We start from the raw sequence: 27696 nt of genomic DNA on the forward strand, positions 1-27696 counted from the left end.
AGGGAAAAACTCAGCCCCTGAACAGTATAAGAAGCTTATAGCCTGGATGAGAGAATCTTTTGTGAGTAAGGAAGATCTGTATGCTATACAAGGGTTAAAGAGAGCAAGGTGTCAGATGAGAATGAATTTAGAGAGGTTAACTCTACATATTGCATTTCGGTTCATCCAGATTACAAAGTTAAAAAGTGAATAGTATGCTATATAGTATGCTATATGATCTAGTCATACAGCAATATTGGTCAGGGGGTCAGAGTGTTGTTGTCTTGTGCGAATTGTGAAGGGTGGTAATAGGGTAACCTAGACAGGTTAAGCAGGTGGTTGAGGAATATTATAAGCTTGCCTGAAGAGGTGGATTTTCAGAGAATGCTTGAATGATGTAGACCAGAAGAAAAAAAGTTTTATTGTGCGAGGAAGGGCATTCCCATAGAGTGGGTGCAGCCCGAAAAAAGTCTTGTAAACGAGTATGTGATGAGAGTGAACGAATGCAAGCATGTGATGAGAGGAGAAGAGAGACGCAGATATTTTGCAGAATGGCGTTGTTGAGTTGGGAGATATTTTGAGACAAGTGTGGAGATGTATGTCGATGTAGTTTTGTTGATGGCCTTGTAGGTTAGTAGAAGAATTTTAAATTGTATTCAGTAAAAAAACAGGCAACCAATGTAGAGACTGATAGAGACTCAGCAGAGGAAAAACGATTTGCAAGCCAAAACCAATCTAGCCGCTGCATGCAAAATAGATCGTAGGGGCTTAAGTCTGTTTTGGGGAAGACCAGTAAGGAGGGAATTGCAATAGTCAATGTGGGAAAAGATGAGTGCATGAATTAGAGTTTTTGCAGAGTCTTGTTTAAGATATGCGCATATTCTGGAAATGTTCTTTAGATGTACAGTATAACATGATTTAGATACAGAGTGAATGTGGGGGACAAAGGATAGTTCTGAGTCAAGTATTACACCTAGGCAGCGAGTTTGCGGAGTGGCATTTATTGTCATGTTATCAACAGAAATAGAAATGTCAGGTAGGTAACTTTTGTTGGTGGATGGGAATATTATTAGCTCTGTTTTTGAATGATTGAGTTTGAGTTGGTGAGAGGACATCAAGACATAGCTCCTGGAGTACCTATCCCATTTTATAATATGCCATTCTCATTAGTTTCTAATGAGGTCCCAATGAACAAGATTCATAGTCTATAAGCTACTTTATTGCCAAATAGATGTCAGTTGCATAGCATAAGAATGGGCACAAAATGAACGGCGTAAATAGAGAAGTTACCCCAAGAGACGATAAGGCTAGTCTCTAACTAACAAATATCGGAATGGAAACTAAATCCTGAGACATTAAAAATGTTACCAACATTTATTTAGCTTTTGTCTTTTTGCATGTATAAAATGTAGCAACAATTACTTACCGGTAAATATACCTTCTGCAGATTACAGTCCTTTTCCAGTAACTCATATACGTGCTTTGTAATAATCTGTTAAAGAACACAAGATAGGATTATAGAGCATTAATATCTGACATTTGCATTATGCCATTCAATAGTTTTGACGATATTGTGCTGCAAGTTGTCTGTTTAAAAATATATATTTGAACAGAAGTTAGTGGCATCACAAATAATACAAAAATGGTTTGCTACCCAAAGGGCGAACACATGAAAAGGTCTTTGAAAATTGACAAATTCTCCGGAAAAATATAATTTTTTGGTTTTGTCTTTTTTTTTTGCTGTATACTAAACCTCCATACAAAGAAAACAGATTTCAACAAAAATAATGATAGTGTTTTATTCTTGCTCAGTTTAAGTTAAAGTCAGCTGCGCACAGCAGGGCAGCCATTTTGTGTTTATCAACTCACTAGGAACTATTGTTTGCGGGATGGAGGCTGTCTCCACTGTGTGTAGCCGACAGGTACTCTCAAACTGAAAAACAATCCGCCAAATTGCTTACAACTTTAATGTCATTAAATAATGTACAGATGTGGAAGCTATTATCTATATACTTTGAGATTACAGCAGCATTCTTTTTGACGTCTGAATTTTCTGCCGACTTGTATAAAAATACTTGTGTTATCCTGCACAAGCAACACAAGTAGGCTGTGATCTACATATATTGTGATAAACAACCACACTGATTGTAACATTTTGATCTTAACGAGGATTCAAACTTAAAATCAACATATTCCAGAGATATTAGATTTAAATTGCTTTTAGTAAATTAAATTGTGTGGCTATTAGCATGTGCTTTCTTCTTGCACTGAAGCAGGTGTTAATGTAGTATTCTTAATGCAGTTTAATTACATAGTTAATAATTTTGGCTTTTAGACATTATTTAGTCAGGGTTTTAAGGCGCATCAACATGTGTTAGCTGAGTACTCTCCTGCCATGTTTACAATGTCTGAAAATATTTATAACTGTAGAGCTAGTTATAATGGTCTATATCAGTGCTATCCAAGAATACATTACATACACTAGGGTGGTGATGGGCAACTTAATACACTGCACATGCACCCCGCCCCCCTCCCCTCCCCTCAACCTACAAAAGGGCTGCACATTACCCTTAATCTGAGCAACATATTAAAACAATATATTTAATCAAGGAAAGAGGAACATATCATTGATAACATATCAGTAGGTATTTTAGTATAAGATAAACAAGTGTTACAAGTTATAACAAATAAATATCCCAATTAAATGGTACTTCTGGGTGACCAGATTCTCCTCCAGATATTTAAAGTTAGTTGTAATTCTGAAACAGGAACTCTGCACTGCTGTCAAGAGGTTTCCATCAGTCGACCTGTTGTGTTTCTTAGTGCTGCATGATCTCCCTACATTCTACAGAGATCACATGATCAGAAGAGCATGTGATTGGGTAGTTAGCTGCTCCGAGCAAAGAAGAAGATCATGCTCATTCTTATTCTGTTTTATAATCCCACGGTCTCAGTTCTGGGTCAACAATGAAGCTTGATGAGACATAAAACAGAAAGAGAGAGAAAAGGATTGATGGGGCATAATGCAGGAAAGAGCTGAGGGTTACAGGTTCTAGTACAGAGGGACGCCTGTTGCCCATTATTGCACTATAGAGCCTATAGAAGTTGGATGGGGGGAATGCTATGGTGAATGGCTAGTTGGAGAACCTGGTCTACATATGGTAGTACAATACTAACATTTATTTTCTTAAGAAAGAGATAATAAAAATCTGATTATACCTGCAACGATTTGTGCAGTGACAATATTGTTCATGGTTCTTCACTTATCAAGTGATTACTTACGCTGACACTGCTACAGATAAGATGAGCTAGAGGCACATATATAATCTACATTTATATTCTACATATGATGCTAGCGAGTATGTGATTGGGTGTACCAGAGTTAACATAGCATGGAACCGTACCATTTACTGTAGTTTTTTTATATGAAGAAAGTTGGAGGAGCCATTCTACCCCCTAATACCCTCCCCTGTGCGCGGATACACTGGATCTGCACATGCGGTGATGGCGCACTTATAGGTTCCTTTTGTATGGACCTGGCCATCAAACCGTTCTTCCACAAGTGTGACGTGTAGCATTATGGAAGCTCTGAACTCCGTAAAAGGCAGGTTTCGGAACTGCTTGCTCTCTCTCTTACAGCAAGCATCTTCCCTCCCCTAATTCCGTCCCCATACCTTTCCCTTCTTCCTCACTCTGGTTTATACTGAGTTATGGAGCATATAGGGGACACTATAGGAGGACTATATTGGGAGAAGTGATATACTGACAGATTTAGGAACAGTGTGCACAAGGGGTTAAGGCTGCTGCACAAGGGGTTACATGCTGTTATGGGAACATTGCTGCGGATATTGGGACCTATAGATTGTGATATATACGAGACTGTGATATACATGTGGTAATAACAGAGTTTCCGAGATGCATACATAGGATATATAGAGACTGAAGGTTAGGTTATGTGGAGAATAGAGATAACATATATCCAAAATATGTATTTTATTTCTAGTACAAATATAGATCTAAAGGTGGCAACCTATAGCGGAATTTGTAATACCATCTTGTCAGTGGCAAAACATAACACGCCATACATTTAGCACAATAATCATCAATCAAATAGAGGATTTACACTTTATCGTACCCACCAATCTTGTCTCCAATCCAAAGACTGTGGACACTTGCCTTTATTGATCATTGTGCTATATGTATGACGTGTTATGTTTTGCCACCGACAAGATGGTATTACAAATTCCGCTACAGGTTTCCACCTTTATATCTATATTTATACAAGAAATAAAATGCATATTTTGGATATGTGATATCTGTATTGCACGAATACTACCGACTGATTCACATTGCACCAAGGGGATCACTTCTTTTACCTACTTCTATATATCTAAGGGTTGGAACTTCCCTTTGACTTCTCTGGTTCCCCCAGGCAGCTATCTCTGCTACTTGTCATATATTTAGGGAGCGCGGACCCCAAACCATCTTCTCTATGTGGAGAATAGAGTTGTTTGTGTTGCTTATATATGATGTGGTGTTTGTGTCTAGAATGTCTGCTATGGTATGTATGTGAATGGTATATACTAATACATATGTAAGACAGCTCCTTTAGATCAGAAAATGAATAGCATTTATTGGTTAAACTGGAAACTACCTTTGTGAATGGCTAATTAATGAGAAAAGTTAATAAATGGACATTAGCGTATGTGTCTTGTTATTAGGCTATCACTGCTGTTAACAATTTACAAAAGCTATTTACAATTTATAAGCTTCAACATTTTGCACACTTATATGATCAATACTATTGTATACTTTGGCGCTGTTGCCATTAATACATATAGTTCCGGACTGTAACACCGACTACCTTACAACTGGACAACATCATCAAAAATGTATTTCCTTAAAAATGTTATTTATCTAGAAAATTGTAATGTATATTCTAGTCAGTTAGCCCGGTCCTCTGTAGTCTATGAGGAGTGTGCTTATAATGAGGTGATCTCAGGCAGCACATTATGGCAGACAAAAACATGAAAGAAATGAAAAAACATTTTTTTTTTGTAGAAGGCTAAAATATCGGTAAATCTAATAATGCTTAAAAATTACAGTATGTTTTTTCAGCGCCCTTGCGTCAATGCCCAAAATAACAAAGTTAGTTCAAAGCGTAGACAAAACCTTGTACTTCATCCTTCATCCTGGAGTGTTAAGAGCCTCAGACCTTCCTTGCAGAATAGTGAACTTAAAGTACTTAATGAGTGCACCCAAGATGTAAAGCGAATCAGCCACTTCCCAGAAAGTGTATTTGTACAGGTTCATTCTCTTACATTATTGTTTTGTTTCTCAGTATCATCATCACCTATTTATATAGTGCCGAAATATTCCGTAGCGCTTTACAATTGGGGACAAACACAGTAAACTAATAAACAAACTGGGTAAAACAGACAAAGAGGTGAGAAGGCCCTGCTCGCAAGATTACAATCTATGGGATAATGGAAGTTTGATACATGAGGTTAAGTCTACATTTTGCATTTTGGCCCAGCCAGACTGCAAAGGTAAAAGTGACTCATAAGCTAAATGATCCCGTGACACAACAATGTTGGTCATGGGGTAGTTGTCTTGCGTGTAATTGTGTAACAGATGGTAATTGGGTAATGTAGTAAGGTTAAGAGGGTGGTTGAGGAATATTATAAGCTTGTCTGAAGAGGTGGGTTTTCAGAGAACGCTTGAAAGTTTGTAGACCAGAGGAGAGTCTTATTGTGCGAGGGAAAGCATTCCATAGAGCGGGTGCAGCCCCAAAAAAGTCCTGTAACCGGGAATGGGAGGATGTAATGAGGGTGGATGAGAGACGCAGATCTTGTGCAGAACGGAGTTGCAGAGTTGGGAGATATTTTGAGACAAGAGAGGAGATGTAGTCGGTGCAGCTTTGTTGATGGCCTTGTAGGTTAGTAAAAGTATTTTATATTGGATTCTGTAGAAAACAGGCAACCAGTGTAGAGACATACAGAGTGATTCAACAGAGGAATAATTTTGCCGCAGTGTGCAAAATAGATTGTAGGGGTTTGAGTCTGTTTTGGGGAAGACCAGTAAGGAGGGTATTGCAATAGTCAATGCGGGAGATAAATGCATGAGTTAAGGTTTTTATAGTGTCTTGTGTGAGATATGTGCGAATTCTGTAAATGTTTTTTAGATGTATATAACATGATTTAGATATAGAGTCAATGTGGGGAACAAAGGATAGGTGTGAGTAGAGGATTACACTTAGGCAGCGAGCTTGTGGGGTGGTATTTATGGTCATGTTATCAACAGAAATAGAAATGTCAGGGATGCTAATGTTAGTTGGTGGATATATTATTAACTCTGTTTTAGAAAGATTAAGTTTAAGTTGGCGAGAGGACATCCAAGATGAAATGGCAGAAAGACAGTCAGTTACACGGGACAACACAGATGTCGAGAGATCAGGAGAGGATAGATAAAAAATTTGGGTATCATCTGCATAGAGATGATACTGAAAGCCAAAAGGAACTTATTAGATTTCCAAGAGAAGCGGTATAGATAGAGAACAGCAGAGGACCTAGCACTGAGCCTTGCAGTACTCCAACTGATAAAGGAAGCAGAGCAGAGGTGGCCCCAGAGAAATTAATCAAAGCACTTTTGATGGTCTTTAAAAGCACGCATAAAATACTTAAGGCCTCATACACTATATGGACAAAAGGATTTGGCCACTCCTGTTAATTATTGAATTGAGGTGTTTCAATCAGACCCATTGCCAGAGGTGTATAAAATAAAGCACCTAGCCATGCAGTCTCCATTTGCAAACATTTGCGATACAAAATGGGTCGTTCTTAAGAGCTCAGTGACTTCAAGCGTGGTACTGTGATAGGATGCCACCTTTGCAATAAGACGGTTCTTGACATTTCATCCCTGCTTGATATTCCACAGTCAACTGTAAGTGATATTATTAGAAAGTGGAAGCGTTTAGGAACAATAGCAACTCAGCCACGAAGCAGAAGACCACGTAAAATCACAGAGCAGGGTCAACGACTGTAGTCGCATGATGCGTAAAAGTCGCCAACACTCTTCTGATTCCATAACTGAAGAATTCCTAACTTATACTGGCATTAATGTAAGCACAAAAACTGTGCGGTGGGAGCTTAATGGAATGGGTTTCCATGGCCGAGCAGCTGCATGCAAGCCTCGCATCACAAAGACCAATGCCAAGCGCCGGATGGAGTGGTGCAAAGCACACAGACGCTGCACTGTGGAGCAGTGGAAACATGTTCTGTGGAGTGATGAATCATGCTTCTCTGTTTGGCAGTCAGAAGGGCAAGTCTGGGTTTGGCGGATGCCGGGAAAAAGTTACCTGCCTGACTATATTATGCCAACTGTGAAGTTTAGTGGAGGAGGGATAATGGTACGGTGCTGTTTTTCAGGGTTTGGGCTAGGCCCCTTTATTTAGTGATGGGCAATCTTAATGCTTCAGCATACCAAGTCATTTTAGACAATGCTATGCTTACAACTTTGTGGCAACAGTTTGGGAAAGGCCCTTTTCTATTCCAACATAACTATGCCCCAGTGCACAAAGCAAGGATTACAAAGACATGGTTTGACGAGTTCTGTGTGGAAGAACTTGATGGCCCGCACAGAGCCCTGACCTCAACCCCATCGAATACTTTTGGGATTAACTGGAAAGGAGACTGCGAGCCAGGGCTTCTCGTCCAACATCGGTGCCTGACCTCATAAATGCTCTACAGAATGAATGGGCACAAATTCCCACAGAAACACTCCAACATCTTGTGGAAAGCCAAGAACTCTATACTAAAGTTTATGTATTTGAATACAATGTCATTACAGTCCCTGTTGGTGTAATGGTCAAGTATCTGAATATAATTGTCCATATAGTGGACATACAAGTATTAATTTCAACGTTTGTAGAGTGGATGACAAAGACACCATTTATATAACCACCTCACACATCAAAATGGTTAGGCAGCAGGTGGGGTTAAGTACAGAAAAATCACCCGTAAAATAACCAATTAAGGACTGCTCCATCGAGACCCGCAATCCTTGTGAATGTTGGGGTGACAAATAGGGAAGTTATAATAATGTTTATGCTTTTCAGACACCTCATTGCTCAGCCAAAATTGGAAAGCAGTTGAGCATGGATGTCTGACCGTACTTTAACATATATTGATCCCCTACCCTGCCTTACTAAGAGGCAAAATAATTTATAATCTGGTTAAAAGTTAATTTCTCCAGTTTAATTATCTTCGCTCCATTTTAGCTATTTTTGCATAATTGCTATGAGTAGGAATGGAGAGAAGGCAGGCTTTTATCTCTTAATAACTCAACATGAAGATGACAGCAGTGCTGGACAGTGTTAAACTTTGAAGATGACATTTGCAAGTTCAGATGACAAAAGTCAGAATATCCCTGTTTCTGTGTTCAGGATGAGAAGCTAAGAGACAACAAGGTAAGTGGGAAAATAAGGGGTTAAACATGCTTTTTATTTGCTATGTACTGTTTTAGGAAATAACTTTTTAAAAACAATGTTGCAATTGAGTAATATTCAAATAACGCTTTTTGGAGGTGAAAGCGCATTTGTAAAGACTTCATCTACTTATTAGCTTGCAAATAAGTCGTTTTTTTAACCACACGCTGGCAATATAATCAGCATTTCAGAGAAGAGATTAGTGCTTCACCACTACTCAATTACAGGTTTTAAAGCAAAGGCACTAAGATGTAAACTATTCATTTGTGGCGACATCTAAAAATACTGTTTGCTCAAAACTACGTTGTCTGCTCATAGCAGTGAGATAACAGTCTGAGTACTTTAACTGTATTATTTAGTCTCCATCAAATCCTCCCCTCCTCATCAATATGGATGCTTCTTACATATCACTTTCCTTTAAATGGCAGATAAGTAAAAATGCCTGTTTATTCAACACGTAACAAATTCTTAAATTAAATATTAAGTCAACTGTTGTGATATGATCAGCATGAAACAAGCTCTATAATGTCCCGACCATAAAGCAATGAGCAAGTTATTCATCACTTCAGTGCAGGGAAACTGCATATGAATCCTAATATCTTTAGTCACCTGGCTGGCCCAGGTGTGGTCATCTTAAGTCTGCATACAAATAACTACGTAGACTGTAGAGTAGAAGCATTTTCACCTTCAAAACACCTAGTTTGGTGATTTTATGAAGGTCTATTAAAAACCAAATAAAATAAAATATTAGGGACATTTGATGCAGTTCTAGAAATGAACACAGTTCATCTAGAAAAGCTCAATTGATTTTTTTTCTTTAGACAAAAGTCTGGTGATTAGTATTGTAAGGTTTTCTTCTTTACTACAGTCATTTTATCATACTTTGTATAACATTGCTAAATACAATAACGCCTAAAGGACACAGATAGAGAAGCCGCCTTCTAGATTTTTTTTAAAAGCCTTCAGAGTAACAATTCTTATTGCTTCAAAGGATCCTGCAGCTCAGAGTATGAAGGAGCCCAGGGAATGGAAGAAATCTGCTGGCAGGTGGGGGGAAGGTTTTGTTCATGTCCTTAACAAAACACAATAAAAAGATTTATTGTCTATAGGGCACATATTAAAGTCCCGCAATTTAACGAGGAAGCTGAATCATATTTAGACTCTGGTGATTTTTCAATGCACAGAAACAAAAGTACATGGAAGGAGTAGCCTCAAGAAAACAGCCAGGGCAATAGGTCTCTCCTTCTTTCAGGAGAAACAGCCGGAAAGACATTTTTGTATTACAAGTTTCAAGCTAAAAAGTTTTTGAACAAACTCTTCAATATGTTTCCTTGTAGTATATATATAAGAGCAGTTCCAATGCAACTATCACCCTATCTTCTTATCCATTACAAACCCCAACATTCCGAAGCAGCAGTTCTTGGATTACATGTACTTAGTACTGTTTGCAGACAATACAATTCTTGTCTAAACACAGTCAAAAGTAATACTATCATAGGGAGTCTCCCTCGCGCATTTAGCAGAAGGTCGGGGGCCCAATGTCTGGAACTCCTGCCAGTCACAAGATACTCAACCATTGGCACCTTAATAAAGGTCATTCTTCAAGTTCCGCTAAAGGTAACAGCAACCTGACCGACTGTTAGAGGCTTCAGCATTAAAAGGGGGCCAGTCATAATAATTGACCTCCCTGAAGTCGGTGGACTGTTTACTCAGAAGGGCTTACTATAAATATTATTAAGGGTGAAATAGACCTTTGTGTGTATTAACAAACAATCACGAGAAGTGTCCACTTGTTCCAGTGTGATGCTACAACTACTTTGCTTTCCATAACATTTTTCAGCCTTCATGTAGAAAAATGTATCAATATGCTATACTGTAATATTCGTTTATATTTTATTATTATTTTTATTTAGATTAACTGTTCATTTTTCCAAACTGTCTTTTAAGATATCCTCTCTTTCTTCCACTAAGCAGTTATCTTTGATTACCTGACAAAGAAAGTGTTTTTTGGAAAGCGTGTCGTGAATATTTAATTTTGAATCTAAAATACAAACCATATCAAGGAATACTTGGTACAGTAGAACTGGAGAATTGTCTGGGTTATATGGTTAGAATACTGCAAAGTGCTGTGGAACGCATTTGGTTCTGGTTTACTAACCAAGATAAAAACAAAACACAAAAGTATAAGGCAAAACCTAACAAATGAGTGTGGAGCAATGTGGCAACACTGTGATAACATTTGGTATGCACAAAGAAACAGAAATGGGAAAGGCTCAGACAGATGTTAATTGGGATAGAACTTAAATAATTAATGGGTCTAAACTGCTTTGTAGAATATACACAATGAAAGTGTTTGCTTAGACAGGTTAGTCAATGTGCGAGGCTTGTACACTAATTATCAAAAATAATATACCAGATATGCGATTTCTCCACCAAGCAGCATTTCCAGGAGTATCTGCATGCTAAAACCATCTAATTACATCTGATAGGTCAGTGTATCTCAAGGCTTTTTTCTATATGCCATTTTTTGTACAGATCAAGAAGGAACACATTCTAGTTGGATGGACTCTAAAGGGAGAAATAAATTCTAATCAGAGTCCATCGGGTGATGTGCATCTGTAAGCATAAACAGCAATGTTTTAGTTCCCTAACAACCCGCAGTCTCATTATACGAGGCTCCGACTGGATTTCACTAGTAACTGAATCCCACCCAAATGTGAAGTCCATTTTCAGATATGTTCTCTCTTCAGGTGAGAGCAGAGGAAGAACTACTGGCTGAATGACTGGTACATGGATATAAGGAAGAGAATTATATTGATGAAATGTGTGAGGCAGGTTATTCCCGTTAATCCAATAAACCTTGCACTTCACTTGCCAATTTGCCAAACCTAAATTAAAAAGAAAAATCAAACTAAAAACTTCAAGCTTAATGTTGAATGAAGTTCAATATTAAATAAAGTATCTTAGTTACCACTGATAAATCAATCACCCAGTCTGTCAGGTCCTTCAAACCTCCAGTGGCCCCTTGACCATCTACTGTATACTAGACCTGTTCAGCTGAATCAGTGGAGAGAGACAAGTATATGTGGCAGTGCCAAGGGCTCAGAGACCGGGCGGATCATGGCGATGGTACATAATACTGGTAGGCAAAGTACAAGAATTAATGTTACAATGGTAAATTCAGCCAAAACAAAATTGTAAAATTTTAGAATAATTTTTCTTTCATTGAACATAAAAATAACCCAGTTGGGGTGCAACTTAGATCAAGGGGTTTATATGAATTAAGAATTTGTCTTCCTTTGCACATTCCTTCATCAGAAGTAGCCATTATACACACCATGATTTTAAAAACAGCTAAACACCAAAACATTTCATTTTCAGATATGCACCATGAAGGTAAAACACACTGTCCTAAATTTTGGGAGGTATCCTTTTACTTGCTCTTTAAGATACTTTGTTAGAAATAATTCCTTATTGAGATATGTAACATCAGTGTTTTCCCCAGCACCTAGTTCCTGGCTCTTCCCCTGGGTGTTGTTTCTTGCTCCCCGACTCTTGGAGTACAATTATAATAGAAGAAACCATTGTTTCTTCTATTAGGACAGGCACTATGTGAGCACTACATCCTGCAGTGTGTGTTAGACCACTGACCACCGGTCTGACCAGTCCTGGCAGGTGTGGGCAATAACCTCCAACATTTTTCAATATTATTGCAAAGTATTACAACTACCTCCACCCGGCTGGCAATATTTTCTGGGGAGAACAGTGAACATGGCTGTTTTTTTCAATTCTAAGAATATGACTTGCATTAAATATATTATTTGTAACACGTTGATGAACTACAGGAAGTTGGGTACTGGTTCATTCCAATACTCTGCCCACCGGTAACTAGTGTCTATGATATTATAACCAGCAGCATGAGTCATCTAATACATTTGCAACTAGAGGAAAGTGTTCCTCTCTTGTCTAGTAATGTCTGTTTATTTCAGTGAGAACAACACTAGAAAGATAGACTGTTTAGGAGGCTGTTCTTCACAGCTTTACTCCGGACCAGTGCCCAAGTTAAACATTATAAAATCTATACATACAACTACATTGGGAATATATTTCGCGCACTCAGGCATATTTTTATCCAAGTGAAAAAAAAAAACATTTACAAATCAATTAATCCTGAATGCCAAATACATAATTTACCTCTCCTAGAGCCTCATAACGCTTCTGATTCCATCTGTGCAAGTCCTCGCGATAATTGAAGACAAACGGTTCTCCAGTTTTCATATGTCGCAACTGACCATCTACATCAAAATATACATTACATGTTTTAAAATTAGATATTCATTATTAAAACTCCAAAAACATAACCAAGTTATTAACCAACAATTAAACAATAATAAACAAACAGGCTCAGTAGGAGATATTTAAGTTGCAATACTGGGGTGGAGGGGGGAGCATACATTTGATCTATAGTTCTGATTGTAAATGGTAAGTGAGAATGACATACATAAAGGATTTTTAAACAAAAGAATAAAAGTTAACCTTAAATTTGTAAGTACCTGCTTATATGTAAACATAACTAGATCATTTGACTACCTGGTACCATTAAACTCATAATATAAAATGCAAAATGTAACTATGAACATAACAGCTAGAAATTCAGCATTCCAACCGTAATTAAAGAACCTCAATTGGCCATGGTGTGCCTGGGCTCACACATACACTTCCATATGGTACATGATTTCAATGTGCATTGTTAAAAAAGCAAAGTGAGAGCATTGCATACTTCATAGTATTCATTTTTTTTAATATCGAATACATTTGGCATATAAAGCAGCTTACTGTGGGGCAGGTGCATTTTGTGCTCATAGTGAAAACCGCTGATGCCACTTGGGTGATATGTAAATCCAAGTCTGACATTTCTTTTCAAAACGAAATAAACTAATAAAGCTATGTGACACCCAACAAAATCAGTATCAAACATGCACTATTCCTCTGCATGTAGCTCATTTGTATATCTTGTGCACGTAGCAAAATCTCCTTTTAGCTACTTGGGTGTAAAGACATGAGCATAACTGGAAGCCAAAAGTAATGTATAAGGAACAATCCTATACGACCATCATACAAAGCAACTATCCCATCACTTGAAAAATTTGCAAACTTAGCACACAAAAAACATGGCATAAAACTACATTAAACAAAAATAAAAGAATAAAACAAATTTTGTGCCCCCTCTAGCGGTACTCAAAATGAGTATATTTAAAGCTTTTAAATTTAACCTCCATCATGCAGAGACTTCATTGTGCACATATACACATACATATTTTAGTACGTTATTAGTCAAGCACTTGGATGTGGGTATGATGGGGCTTGTAGTCCCACTACACCTTACCAGTTATCTAATATGATAGAAGAGTGCCTGAAATCTACAGCTTTCCAGCAGGTCTCCAGTACATTGTCTTCAATCATGAAACTTGTAGACTGACAAAAAGTAGGGTCAGTAGGGTTCTGACACCTATTTCACATCCTAGAACGGGTTGGTCCTCCGCTAATAGTGTGTAACTAAAACTTACTTTCATTAAAAGCATATTCAAACCCTTCCAAGGTATCGGGAAATTCAAGAGGTGGCTCATCTTTCTTCATCAGTTCATCCAAGTCTATTCTAGACAGCAGATCTGAATGCAAAGATAAACAACACACATTAGTTACAATTGTATAACTTCAGTTTAGACAATAGGTTTTGTTTATATTATATCATTGACAAAATTAAAGTTGATAAGAAAACAAAAATATCAATATAAAAGCAACAGTTAAGTAACTCCTACTAAAAATTTATTTTTGGTGCAATACAAACCACTATGTCAGAAATCATGTGACACTGGCTAAGCATTATGGGAGTTGTGCACACTTCGACAGCAGCAACAGTCCAGCATCTCTTATAAAGAGCAGGGTTGAACAAGCAAGTGGTGGCTCTATAGGCGATTTGTTTTTGTGGCCCACCACCCAGACAACCTCTACCATGACATGTTTTGGTCTTTTTAATCAGTATTTGGCCATGAGTACATAGTTATAGTACGTGACCCTCCTTATATCACGTGACCCTCCTTATATCACGTGACCCTCCTCAATGTTATATCATGTGACCCTCCTTATATCATGTGACCCTCCTCAATGTTATATCATGTGACCCTCCTCAATGTTATATCATGTGACCCTCCTTATATCATGTGACCCTCCTTATATCATGTGACCCTCCTTATATCATGTGACCCTCCTCATATCATGTGACCCTCCTCAACGCAAATACTTGGACAACATTTCAATGGAGAACTATCGCGCTTTAGCTCAACAGAAGAGTCATATTGTAGCTGCAAGTCCTGATCATTAACAGAAATATGCAGGAAGAGGGGGCTGTCTGACTAGGGTATACCTATTGATTATAAAATCTGTTTCCTAGTTTGGTAAAGGGGTCTATGTAGATGAGGTACTAAATTATTTAGGGAACAATAACTTAATAAAATCCTTAATACTAAGAAATATTTTTACAAAGTGCTTCTGGCATTAGCAATCAATCTCTTATTACATCGACTTAAATTTCATTTCCATCCATTCAAAAAAAAACATGAATTTTGATATCTAATGTAACATGTTATTTCATGTTAAAGTACTAGAAACAAATTAAATAAGAAGTGAATTAGATCTTTCATTACAAACCAATTTTCTTTACCCCATTACCCCTTTACCTCCTCAGATAGACCAACAACAATTATTTCACTGCGTTACTGTTTCCCACGACTTCTACTACACCCCCCCACATCAGAGCCGTAACTTAAATTTTTAGCACCTAGGGCGAGAAGGAAAGCTGCCGCCCCACTAGTCCTCAATTTTAACCAAATAAACCTAAAGTATTCATACACTTCGCCCGAACCAGACTTCAGCGTTATGCCCTGGGCGGTCGCCCCTCTCACACAGCCCTAGTTACGGCCCTGCCCCTCTTTACGCACAGTATCAGCTACTAGGAATGTGGAAGGTGCTGTTTGCATTGTGTACCATTATGTCCTCTGGTATTAGGCCACATGGGAATCATATTACTGCAACAGGGGCAGCACAGAGTAGGGGGACTACACCTAAACGTGAAGCCTAAACAAAAAAACATCCTGTTTCCCTATAAAATTATCTTAACTGTTCTTTAGCAGTTCTGCACCTTGAGGTGGAGATAAAACACTCACGTCCTTCCTTTTGGTTCAGAAAAGGCCAATGACTCATTAAGAGAGAAATAAGATTACACCATATTTGTACTGATTAGGGTGAGAAAACTACATCAGAACACGAGAGAGAAATCTGCACTTGACCCACTAACCTGACTAAATCCTACTTAGACTTACAATGGCTGCAATAATAAGTATACCATGAGCAGATTAGTTTCCCCAGGTCCATCTGATTGACTTCTATCACAGCGCTGCACATTTTTTCAGTCTGCCGTAATTAAATGCAGAGCAGAAGCTAAATGAGAAATCATTTCCATAGAATATTTCCCATGTCTGTTCAGACCAGGGATAACCTTGCATTATGGAGCTATGTATGTTACTGAAATGAGGGTAACTATGAGGGGTGGGGGTGTTATAAAGCACTAAAGATTAATGAGCATAATGAAATTATTTTATAAGCTGCAGACAATTTAAATACGTTACAAAACTATATGACGCCTACGCTGTCATATGTATACCAATAAATAACCTGCAGTCATTCCCAACAGGTGACTGCAGTACCCAGTAACTGGGTAACCATGGAAGGCCCTGCGTACCCTCAATCTGTAAAGTAGGCACAGTACCCACTGGTTACTCTTGAGCCTAAACCTGTTGACATCTGCTCTGTTGGCATAAACAGTCATTGATCCATTTGCATCCGCACAAAGTTGACGCTGCTGACCATATTTTTATTGTAATCATGTGACAATAATAGACGGCGCTCCCACTAAACGCATACAAACAGTTGTAAAATAAATATATATCCTTCAGAAAACCCATTATCCCTTCTCACTCCAAAGTTTAAAGAAGTCAGTGAAGAGCTAAGAATTGTGCTCAGAGTGCAACTTAATCCAAACTGCTACCCTTGTTCCAGCGAAGGGTCATATTAACTACTAACTATTCCTAACAGAGTTCAGTGACATCATGCCTCCATCCACACGTACAGAAGAAAGTTGACGTGGTCAGAGTTTGCTTGTGTTTTTCTCAAAAACAGAAACTCATTTCCCCTTCATGAACCATATTTTGCATGGCACAATGAGGTGTCTCATTAAGACAATTCAATAAAGGATTTGTTCACATTTCTAAAAATATATTTCAGATGTAAAGCTTCAAAACTGTTTACTTTATCAATTAAAACGGTCTACGCTGCAGTGTTATCAGTCTTCTAGCCCAGTCAGTCCATTAAAGTGGTCAACATACTGAGGCTGTTAGCATTCCACCCCTCCGTTCTATACTGTATTGCAATTGGCTGTGCAAGCTAAGACAGCCAATCACAAGTGGACAGTGTAGGCACTGATTTCAATAATGGCTTCTCTTGAGGACAGATATTTGCAGCACCCACTAGAGCTGGACAGTGCAGTAGAACAGCCAAAACAGAGTATTTTCCAATAACCTATTTAGTGGCAAACACAGGATTTATAGAGGAAGTGGGGGAATTCCAAGCACTTGATTATGAGTAAAAGGGGAAAAAAACCTTCTGCCATTTTTAGACAAATTGCGACAATGGCTGTAAATTGACTTATCTTAGCAACAAGCACAACCAATATATAAATATTGATAATGACAACCTAGATAGTAATACTTTAAATCTAAATCACAATTCATTATAAAGGAAAAGAAATAAATACAGCTAATTACTTAGAGTTTTGTACTGTACTATTTCACTTGCTGATACCTGCTAACAGTAGTGCAGGCAGGGACACACTTCAAGAGGATATGGTACAGGATGGATGTTTAGGACAATGATGGGGAGTTCCCACCTGTGTGTTAGCTGAAGGATTTTCTTACCTGCCCACCATGCTTCTATTCTCCACCATAGCCTGTGCTGTGAGGGAGCCCAGTAGCTGCTATGCCAAGTATCTCCAGCTGTCACCTGACCACTTCAAAGCCAATCAAGACCAGAGCAGTCATGTGAGCCCACCCCTGCTGCATTGTGGGAGGTGTAGTTTGTAGTGTCCCTGCCTAATAAAGAGCTAATGCATACTCTGTACAAGCAGACAGAAGCCCAGGGCAAGGAAACATTCTATGTTGTACCCGTGGATCACATAATTTGAGAATGCGGGGGAGAGGGGTTTCTGGATAGCAGGAAACTTCCCCAAGTAAGCGCCTGGTATTTCCAAAATGGCAATTGCTAAAATTATATTGAGCTGGTTCATTGAGGGTATAAAAATAGAAATTTTATTGCCCAGCAACATTATTGTATACAGCATACAATTCCCCTGCACCCTGTAGTGTGAGCAAGAGAAGACCTGATACTTTACCTCCAGTTCCCTGGTAATGAATTCCCTTTTCTACTGGTTTTTAAAAACTCAGCAACAAATTACGTCATGTGCTTAAGTAACATTCTAGTTAAAATGGTTTAGAAAGAATGATGAAAAAAAACACTTTTAATACAAAAATCCAATAGTTTGTTATCTGTCCAAGTAAACAAACAATAGGAAATTACTAAAATGATTTGTTTATAAGCCAATATATACACTATTGAATATCACCCAGGACATAAGGCACTATGTAATAGCCAGTGTTAAACCTAGTGACAGGCTCTTGCTAAGTGTCCTTTTTCATTATTTATTTTGTTATTTATTTATTTTAATATTGCAATTTGGGCAAGTGAAGTGAGAAGACAAAAAGAAAGTGGTAAAAATACAGATGACAAATCTAAGAAAAATCCCATTTAGCAGTCCCACTGGTTAGTAATTTGACGAGTTTTCATATATACATTATAAAATATTATTTGTACTGTATGTGTGTCTGCTAAGTGTCACTGGATTTGATTACTCAATCATTACTGTACCTGAGAAAAACACAAACATTTGTAAAGTAAGACTGTCTATGCAGCTAGAAGGATGTGCTCTTTAGCCTAGTGAGTGTCTATGTAACTAGAAGGATGTGCTCTTTAGCCTAGTGAGTGTCTATGCAGCTAGAAGGATGTGCTCTTTAGCCTAGTGAGTGTCTATGCAACTAGAAGTATGTGCTCTTTAGCCTAGTGAGTGTCTATGTCACTAGAAGGATGTGCTCTTTAGCCTAGTGAGTGTCTATGTAACTAGAAGTATGTGCTCTTTAGCCTAGTGAGTGTCTATGTAACTAGAAGGATGTGCTCTTTAGCCTAGTGAGTGTCTATGTAACTAGAAGGATGTGCTCTTTAGCCTAGTGAGTGTCTATGTAACTAGAAGGATGTGCTCTTTAGCCTAGTGAGTGTCTATGCAGCTAGAAGGATGTGCTCTTTAGCCTAGTGAGTGTCTATGTAACTAGAAGTATGTGCTCTTTAGCCTAGTGAGTGTCTATGTAACTAGAAGTATGTGCTCTTTAGCCTAGTGAGTGTCTATGTAACTAGAAGTATGTGCTCTTTAGCCTAGTGAGTGTCTATGTAACTAGAAGTATGTGCTCTTTAGCCTAGTGAGTGTCTATGCAGCTAGAAGGATGTGCTCTTTAGCCTAGTGAGTGTCTATGTAACTAGAAGTATGTGCTCTTTAGCCTAGTGAGTGTCTATGTAACTAGAAGGATGTGCTCTTTAGCCTAGTGAGTGTCTATGTAACTAGAAGGATGTGCTCTTTAGCCTAGTGAGTGTCTATGTAACTAGAAGTATGTGCTCTTTAGCCTAGTGAGTGTCTATGTAACTAGAAGTATGTGCTCTTTAGCCTAGTGAGTGTCTATGTAACTAGAAGGATGTGCTCTTTAGCCTAGGGAGTGTCTATGTAACTAGAAGGATGTGCTCTTTAGCCTAGTGAGTGTCTATGTCACTAGAAGGATGTGCTCTTTAGCCTAGTGAGTGTCTATGTAACTAGACGGATGTGCTCTTTAGCCTAGTGAGTTACAGATTAAGTTAAAGTTTTGGCAACATCTGATAAAGAATAAATAAACATATCATACCTTTTAATGCTGTTGTCTTTTCTTTTTCATCAGGACCTCCTACTTGTTGGAGTTGTGCCATATTTAAGCCAACAAATGAGAAGACGAATTCAAAGAAGAAAATGGACATCAATCTTCTCGTACACCCCTACAGATTAAAAAAAACAAAGACATGATAAATATTTTTCCATATTACTAATGTTAAGCGATGAATGTATAAAATATTCTAAATTTCTGTGATGAGATTGTTGCCAATTTCCACGGCTGTCATAGTTTTAAAATTTGTGCCTTGAAATATGTTATTTTTTTTTAACATTGACCAGAAAAGTCAACTTTTTGTCCTAATAAAATTTCCACTGTTCTTTCATGTTATAAGCAATTTATGCTTATTGTCTGAATTTTATAAAGAGTAGTTATTATTAAAGAGAATTATCGAAAAAACAAATAAAGTTATAATGAAATCCTGTAAAGGTTGCATAAGAGGGACCGATATAGTATTGGCCATGGTGTATTTAGGTGCAGTGGCTCAGCAGCAACTTGTCCCTAGAAATTATTATAAAATGTTGTCAGCTATGTGATAGTGCTAGTTAGACTGCTCGCAGGAAGGTGCTTTTAATTCTCTTCTCTGCCACATAATCCCTTTATCTTCTCTCAAACATTTGCTGTCAATCTTATTAATATAATAGGTTGTGACAGGGTCTACTGGTACATTGGAGGTTTCAGCCCCTTTAAAATAACTTATAATAATCATTAAAACTAAACATAAAACAGAATAAAGAAAATGAACTATGATCATACTTGCCCACTCTCCCGGCATGTTCGGGAGACTCTCTAATTCCGGGTAAGTCTCCCGGAGAATAGGCCATTCTCCCGCATCTTGCAGGATGGGGGCCTTGAGGCGATTTGCAGTGAGTCGCATCATTTAGGCCCTGCCTTCGCAATGAAACAACCCAAGTGCATCATTTTGGGCCAAAATGGCGCGACTTGCAGCACACCGCCCCCTTCCGGGTCTCCAGGAGGGGATATACCTAAATTGTCAAGTATGACATTGATATTCCGCATCAAATAATTTAAAATGAAGTGCAAATACAATAATATAACCCTATCATGGTAAGTTTGCTGGAATATGGATCTGTAAGTTCAGGTTTTTGTAAATGAGAAGAGGACACATGTGCATAACTCCCAACATTTATCCAAACAAAATAAGCCCCCAAATCACATAAACCGTGACAACTTTCAGATCAACCGCACCCACTTTCCCATAAGTCAAGCCCCTTTAAAAGTCTGTGAATGGGGACAGTCCAGATGTAGGTATGTACTCGGGGGGATAAGGACTTGGCTGTATTCAGTGTACACTGGATAAACAACAAGCCTTGCCTGCAACACATCCAGAGAGACAGTGAGTAGGAACAGGAAAGAGAAAACAGGATCACAGGTAACACAAACTCGCATTGCCTGACCACCACTTTCCCTCCCAGACGTAATCCGTTACAGGTAAATATTAACGCTCAGAGTGCTGTAGAATGATCTCTGTCTGTTGTAACTCTAACAAAGCTTAGCCTACGCTCACTTCATTTTCCAGGTGATTCATCATACCACTGCTGCGAAAACCTGGACTCAGTCAGTACAAGCCCATATTGACAGCAGTTACATCCAGTGAAAAACTGATAGAGTAAATATTCATTATAAGGAATACATGTGAAAAAGGAGATGGACGGACAGACATAAAACACCCACACAAAAGGGCAACTGGTGAGCATTGCTATGATGATATCAGAGTTCAAATAAAAGCTATGTATTACGCAGCTGAATAATATATGTCAAATAAATGTTTTTTAATCATACAATCATTCCACTGCAGCATGCTGCCATGTTAGGAGGGAGGTGCAGACAGAAGTATGCAGACAGACAGTGTCTCACAATTATTGTCTTGCTTTGCAAAAATGCACATTGTAGATTGGTTTATTCATACGCAGGGGCAGTTATGTCATAACAACATGGTATCAGTTTTTTCACCTATATCAGATTCCATTACAACCCTGACCTAGAGATATGGGAGGAGCCAATTTTAACAGAGCTGCAATAAAAAGTCTGTTTAACACTTAACAATGAATTCAACCCCCATGGTTCATTTATGAACTGTGCAATTAAGGTTTAGTTTTCCTTTTCAGTCTCAATGCCAAGCAATACCAAACGACTGATTATTTTGCAACAAACCAATATTTATATTTGTATTACAAAAATGGAGGAGGGGGAGATAAAACACTAGAGCAAGCCTGTCCAACCTGCGACCCTCCAGGTGTTGTGAAACTACAAGTTCCAGCATGCCCTTCCAGCTATCAACTGGTTGTCTACTGGCAAAGCATGCTGGGCCTTGTAGTTTCACAACACCTGGAGGGCCGCAGGTTGGTCAGGCCTGCACTAGAGTATTGATCAGAGGTTAGATTTCAGCATTGAGCAGTACCCGGAAGAAGCATAAACTTTATATTTCACAGATGAGACATCCAAACCATGCACATTTCCAATAATAAAATAGAACGAGAAAAATCCAGATAGCAAATCAAAGGATATGTATGGTTAACTTTCAAGCACCATTTGTGAGATGCATTAAAACTGAAGTGCTCAACTGCACTCATGAGAAAATTCATATTTCATGCTTGAAATAGAGTATTATACATCTATTAAATACTCTTCAGATCAGCATAGAGGAAGATGTGCATGTAGCAGGAAACAGATATCTCGCTAATATTACCTAATCACCGGGGAGGGTTGGAAAACTCGGAACCTGACTTTTAATGGAACCGCAGAACCAGAGATACTCCTTCTACTATCATTTTTACAAGGTATTTCCAGTTATAGGTTTAACCGAGAAGAATCCCTCAGCAAAACTGTATAAAATATAGTACAATAGTTATACAGTTATACTTTGGCAGCCAGAGGATATAAAACATTTAGCAGATCATACATAAAATTTTGTTACCTGGGGATAAATGTATAAAGCTGCGAGTTTCCGGTGGGTTTGAAAAGTGAAGATGTTGCCTATAGCAGCCAATCAAATACATGATACCTAGAATCTGATTGGTTGCTATAGGCAAATTCTCCACTTTTTAAACCCGCCGGAAACTCGCAGCTTGATACATTTACCCTGAGGTGAAAAAAAAAAGTAAATAAATATCACAAAACTTGTAATAAAAAAAGAGGTACAATACACGTACTTGTGTTATAAGGGTTAATCTGTAATAATTAGACAAAAATAGTTAATAAAAAATAAAAATATATTTTTTTAAGCAGCTTATGTGAGCTTTGCCGGAAATGGACTAGACCAGGGTTTGTACTCCGAAGAGGATCCTACAATCTATATTTGAGGTAGGTCCCCGATTGTATATCGGACAATACATTCAATTGGGAGTCAAGACATTTGGGAGTGCTTGAGCAATAGAACACATACACATAGGGTCCAAGAGGAATGGCACACCGACACTTGGGGTCCCAGAGACTGAGCCCTCCAGGTTTCATTTTGTTTGCAGCCTTAGTAGTTGTTCGGTTTACAAAACTCCGATTCCTTCAGTGTTTGACTATAACAATAGGAGAGTTACAGCGTAACAGCTGTAGAGCCTGGGCAGTGTTCAGATCTGTTCCTTTAGGTTGTAATCTCACTGCTCTATAGAACGTGGAATAAAGTGAAAGTGCTGCCACAGATCACTAATAACCGGCTCAGCATGTCAGAGAGGCAGAAAATCTGTCAACTCCCACCAGGCCCCTAAAATACATATGGTCATCATCAGTAATTTTTACACTGTGAGCAGGTCTGTCACTATACAGAAATCAGTCTGCCACTTTATCAGTGTGCCTGGCTGTCAAGAAGTCAGTAACTATGTCAGTGCTTCACTGTCAGCGCGTTTCTAACTGCATCTCAACCAGCCGGATACGTTCAGCATACTGTCTGTCTCTATTGTATCTTATTCTGTCTGTCAATGATGTTCCCTAAAGGGGGCAGCCATGCAGAGAAACAGGGTGAGGAGGACAAAAGCAGAGAAGATGCTGTGTGTAAGGGTGAGTCCTCGGGGATAAGTGATTTACGGTATAAGAAAAGATCCTGACTGCAAGTGAAGTATTATTTAAACTGGATGAAATGACCTGCAACTTGTCAGCTGTTTACATAAAATAGTTCAAGTGTGACGCCTCAGACATTTGGCAGACTGTCTAAAGCACACAAACAAGAGGTTTTATCTCCCCCTCAGCAAAAATTATTCAGGGACTATAAATAATATTGTGTAATGCAACCAGCTCTAAATGATTCAAATCTACTTCACAGTTCAGGAACAGCCTTTACCAACAACAACTGCGCAACAAAATGCTAATGATTAGTTTCTAATCAGTTATTAGCGCTTATAAAACTGTGGCAAAACAAGCTTTTATTTAATTTAATTTTTTTTTAGTGCTCCTTAAAACAAGCGTATAAACATTGCAGAGAAATACACAGTGACTTTTTTGTATATTTATTTAGGAGGACAATTTATAAATTCACAACAACAAATCAGGGCAGAGAGCACAATGGATAGTGAAGGAAGTGCTGTTATAGGAACAATGTAGGGTGCACTGAGGGGGTTAATGAGTAACAGCATAGTTGTGCATTCAGCACTATAACATAATAACTCCACTCTCACCTCCAAGTCTATATACATTCTATTCATCTTCTAATACTTTCATCTTCAGGAGGTTTATTTTGCATTTGTTTATCAACTCTGTCCTAAAGCAACACTACACATGTAACCAAAAAAATATGTTTTGAGAATTATTAGTTATTAACTCTTCTATGTAACAAGAGGCTTTGTGTCTTCCAATAGTCTTATAAGAACCTGGTCGGAATGCTGTCTCTATTACATGCCAGTAAGCAAAGGCATTAATCAGTAAGAAAAACCTTCAGCCTTTGTATAAAACAGCAGTCCAAAAGTAAAGCAGTCATTGAGATCATAGGGAAAAAAATAATCTAAAAATCAAATCAAAGTATTCCGTGAACATGCTTCAGATACTGCCTTACCCCCAAATGGAAGTTTCATGGCAAGTCATAATCTATTTTTTTATCATTTTATTTTGGGTGGGGTTCCCTTTATTTAGAAGCAACAGGTCACAACATCATGCACTTGCAAAAAAAAAAAAAAAATGTAGTCATTTACAAACTAGAATGCTCAAAGTCTCTACAATACAGGCAAATGAATATCAGTTTGGCACATAAATGTATGTACTTTATTTCTTCAATAGTTTTTTTTAAAGCTATAAAATAATAAGATCTAAATTTATTTATGGAGACAAAGTTACAATAATCAGAAAAGACACTAGCTGGGCATGCTGTACACCCAATTATACTTCATATAACGTTGATACAAGAACACAAGAGATAAAGGCATGCAAGACTGGGGACACTCATGAACTGTGTGACTCATATTGCCAACCTGCCTTGTTGTACATTGGGTTAACCAGTTTCTGTAGTCAGACCAATGTGGAGCTGGAAGACAATGTATGCAGTACAAGTAGCAGGTGCTTGCGACACAAAAATCCCTTTCCTGTCTACAATACACTATATCATTAGGCAAGTTGATCATTCACACAATCAGGACAATCAGCTAAACTCTGCAAGAAATCCTACATAGAATTCAAAGCTTAGGGATTACATGTTTCCAAATTACTGTCACAGCAGGGCTGCTTTATAAAAATAGGTGCCAGCTCAAAACATACCTCCCACTATGAACCTAAAAACCCAATTACTAAAATAAAGCACAGCATGTGTGAGAATATTTCACTTTCTGAAGACTCAGAGGACTTTGCAGGGGTCCTTGTATTTTGTAAACTGCACAGTACTTAAGTATGGATCTTTCTACCTTTTATGCATCTAGAAATAAACATAATACATCGACACTGGCACTTACTCTGCATCATCTCTAAATGAATTTGGTGGATAAAAAGCTAGAAGAACTAGAATCAGGGGCTTGGTTACCTTGAGGATCAACACTCTAGTATTATAGGGAGTAGGTCATTCAACCACTGCTTAATGTTTATGGTTCTGCTTGTCTGATGTTTCCAATAAAATGCTATGTAAAAATAAAAGTGTATACAAATTATTATTTTCAAACTTGCCTTGGAATGCATAGTTGCTTATTACATTTATATTACACATTTAATAAATTATACTTGTATGGAAATAAAATAATGCACTAATTTATGGCTAATTAGGTACAAGATTTGCACCGCAACATTTTTAAATGAGCTTTACCAATGGTCTTAGAGCACAGACTTTGACAAATGTGCTTCAATTTTTACATGGCCTGCAGCATTCAGAAGCATTAAAACTTAGAATAAATACAAGGGAAGGTACTTGTTAAACATGCGGGCTCCAAAATTGAAAACAGAAGAGCTGTACAGCTTATCTTCCATGTTAATTATATGGGTGCCACACTTGAGAAGTACCCAAACCAAGTAAATCAATTTAAGATCTGACATACTAATTTGTCCCACGTCTGCCAGTGTCCATTGACACATGCCACTGTGCTCCATTATACAAGCCTTTACCCCCACATGATGTACCAATGTCCTAAGCAAACCAGCCTGTATTCTCACATAGGCAAACCGAGGGGGGATTCCTAGTGCCTGGAAACCCCCCTCCAAGCATGGAGCACTGTATAATTTTGGTGGCTGGACCCTGCTCCCGCTTCACACGGCTCTGCTTGAAAAGGGACAGCTGCATGCACCTTACAGTAGTGCACGCAGCATTGCACATGTATATTATGGGGATAGGAAGAGTTGGAGAGCAGCCAAGCACTGCCTAAAATTATAGCCACGCCCCCATGCATGCTGGTCACGCCCACTGGCGGCGTGGTGAGGAAACCCCCCTCTACAAATCCTGCGTTTGCCCCTGTCTCACATGAAGTGACAGCAACTGCTAAATAAAAGATTGTACCCATGCATGTCAACACCAGTGCCACTCTTCCCGTCTTTAGGATGCATTAGTTGACCTGGCAATTGGTATTTGTTCAGCCCAGATTTAAGTAGATAATACACTATGTTGTAGAGAAACTGCAAGATGCATTAAATTGCACACTTCTAATGCTTCGCTAAAGGGAGATCACAGCACAAGATTTTGTCTACACTTTATTTAACACAAACTCCAGCATATTGTATTAACGGTCTCTTTTCAAGTCATACTTGTCTGTACATTTAGATTTTGTAATAGGAGTAAGGACCATCATATGGTTTGCTCTATTGAGGCAAAATGTAATATTACCCATATGCATCAATAGTAAAGTGGCCAAATTAGTATAAAAATTGAAATACTGCTTACATAAAATTGATAAAGAAAACATTTTGATCAGCATCTCCAGGTTTACTGTTGTTTTGTTATGCAAGAAAAACAATACAAACAAACATACATTCAAAATAGGTCATCGAGAGCATAGGAAATGAATCCGGTTTAAACATTTTGCTTGGATTGTAGCATTTATACAATCAACCGGTTGATTTATTTAGCAGAGTAAGAGAACGACAGAGAGCCAAGTAATGCAAGAAAGAGGATAAAGAGAGCAAGAAATAGTGCACACACATTCTGGCCAGTTGATTCTCTTATGCAAGGAATGCCATTAAATCCAGTTTAAGATTCTAAACATTGCCTAGCAGAACTACAAACACTGAAAAAGGTAAAAAAAAAAGATAAATAACCCATATAGAAGAAATAAGTACAGTATCCCACAACTACATAGGGTCAGAGAGCGCTCTTTGAACATAACCTTATAAGGTAGATCTTGTCAATTTTACGTGATGTCCGACCTGGCTGCCCTTAAACTCATATTAAATCACAACAATGTGTCTTTCCTTACTGCACAGGGACTTCCAGCGCAGTATCATATGGTCAGAGGGCATCAGACATGGGAAATTCAGGGTTGGGAACCTGCATTACTCTTGGAATGCAATAAGGCTTTTCAGTTTACAATACACAACAATAAAAATGGCAACTTAATACATGGGATATGGTGTCGACGGGCGGTTTATCCAGAACAGAACTATTGGCATTTCGGTGCAAGTTGAGAGTCAGCATTCTGCAAGTCACATGGAGAACACAGACACACAGTCCTTACATAAGAGATCACACAA

The 27696-nt window shown here is 38.2% G+C and overlaps 1 protein-coding gene across 1 annotated transcript in view; it reads right to left on the reverse strand.

Annotated features, from left to right (window-relative positions):
- The window catches only part of ARB2A (ARB2 cotranscriptional regulator A), a 342205-nt gene that overhangs the window by 298366 nt on the left and 16143 nt on the right, over window positions 1-27696 (reverse strand). The window contains exons 2-5 of the mRNA XM_075180973.1: window positions 19576-19702; window positions 14032-14133; window positions 12659-12759; window positions 1406-1471 (exon numbers count right to left, since the gene is read on the reverse strand). Coding sequence (XP_075037074.1) covers window positions 1406-1471; window positions 12659-12759; window positions 14032-14133; window positions 19576-19684 — 378 coding nt within the window. The 5' untranslated portion in view covers window positions 19685-19702. The remainder of the gene's footprint in view (window positions 1-1405; window positions 1472-12658; window positions 12760-14031; window positions 14134-19575; window positions 19703-27696) is intronic.

The sequence above is a fragment of the Mixophyes fleayi genome, chromosome 1 (assembly GCF_038048845.1).
Source record: "Mixophyes fleayi isolate aMixFle1 chromosome 1, aMixFle1.hap1, whole genome shotgun sequence".
NCBI classification, from domain to species: Eukaryota; Metazoa; Chordata; class Amphibia; order Anura; family Limnodynastidae; genus Mixophyes; species Mixophyes fleayi.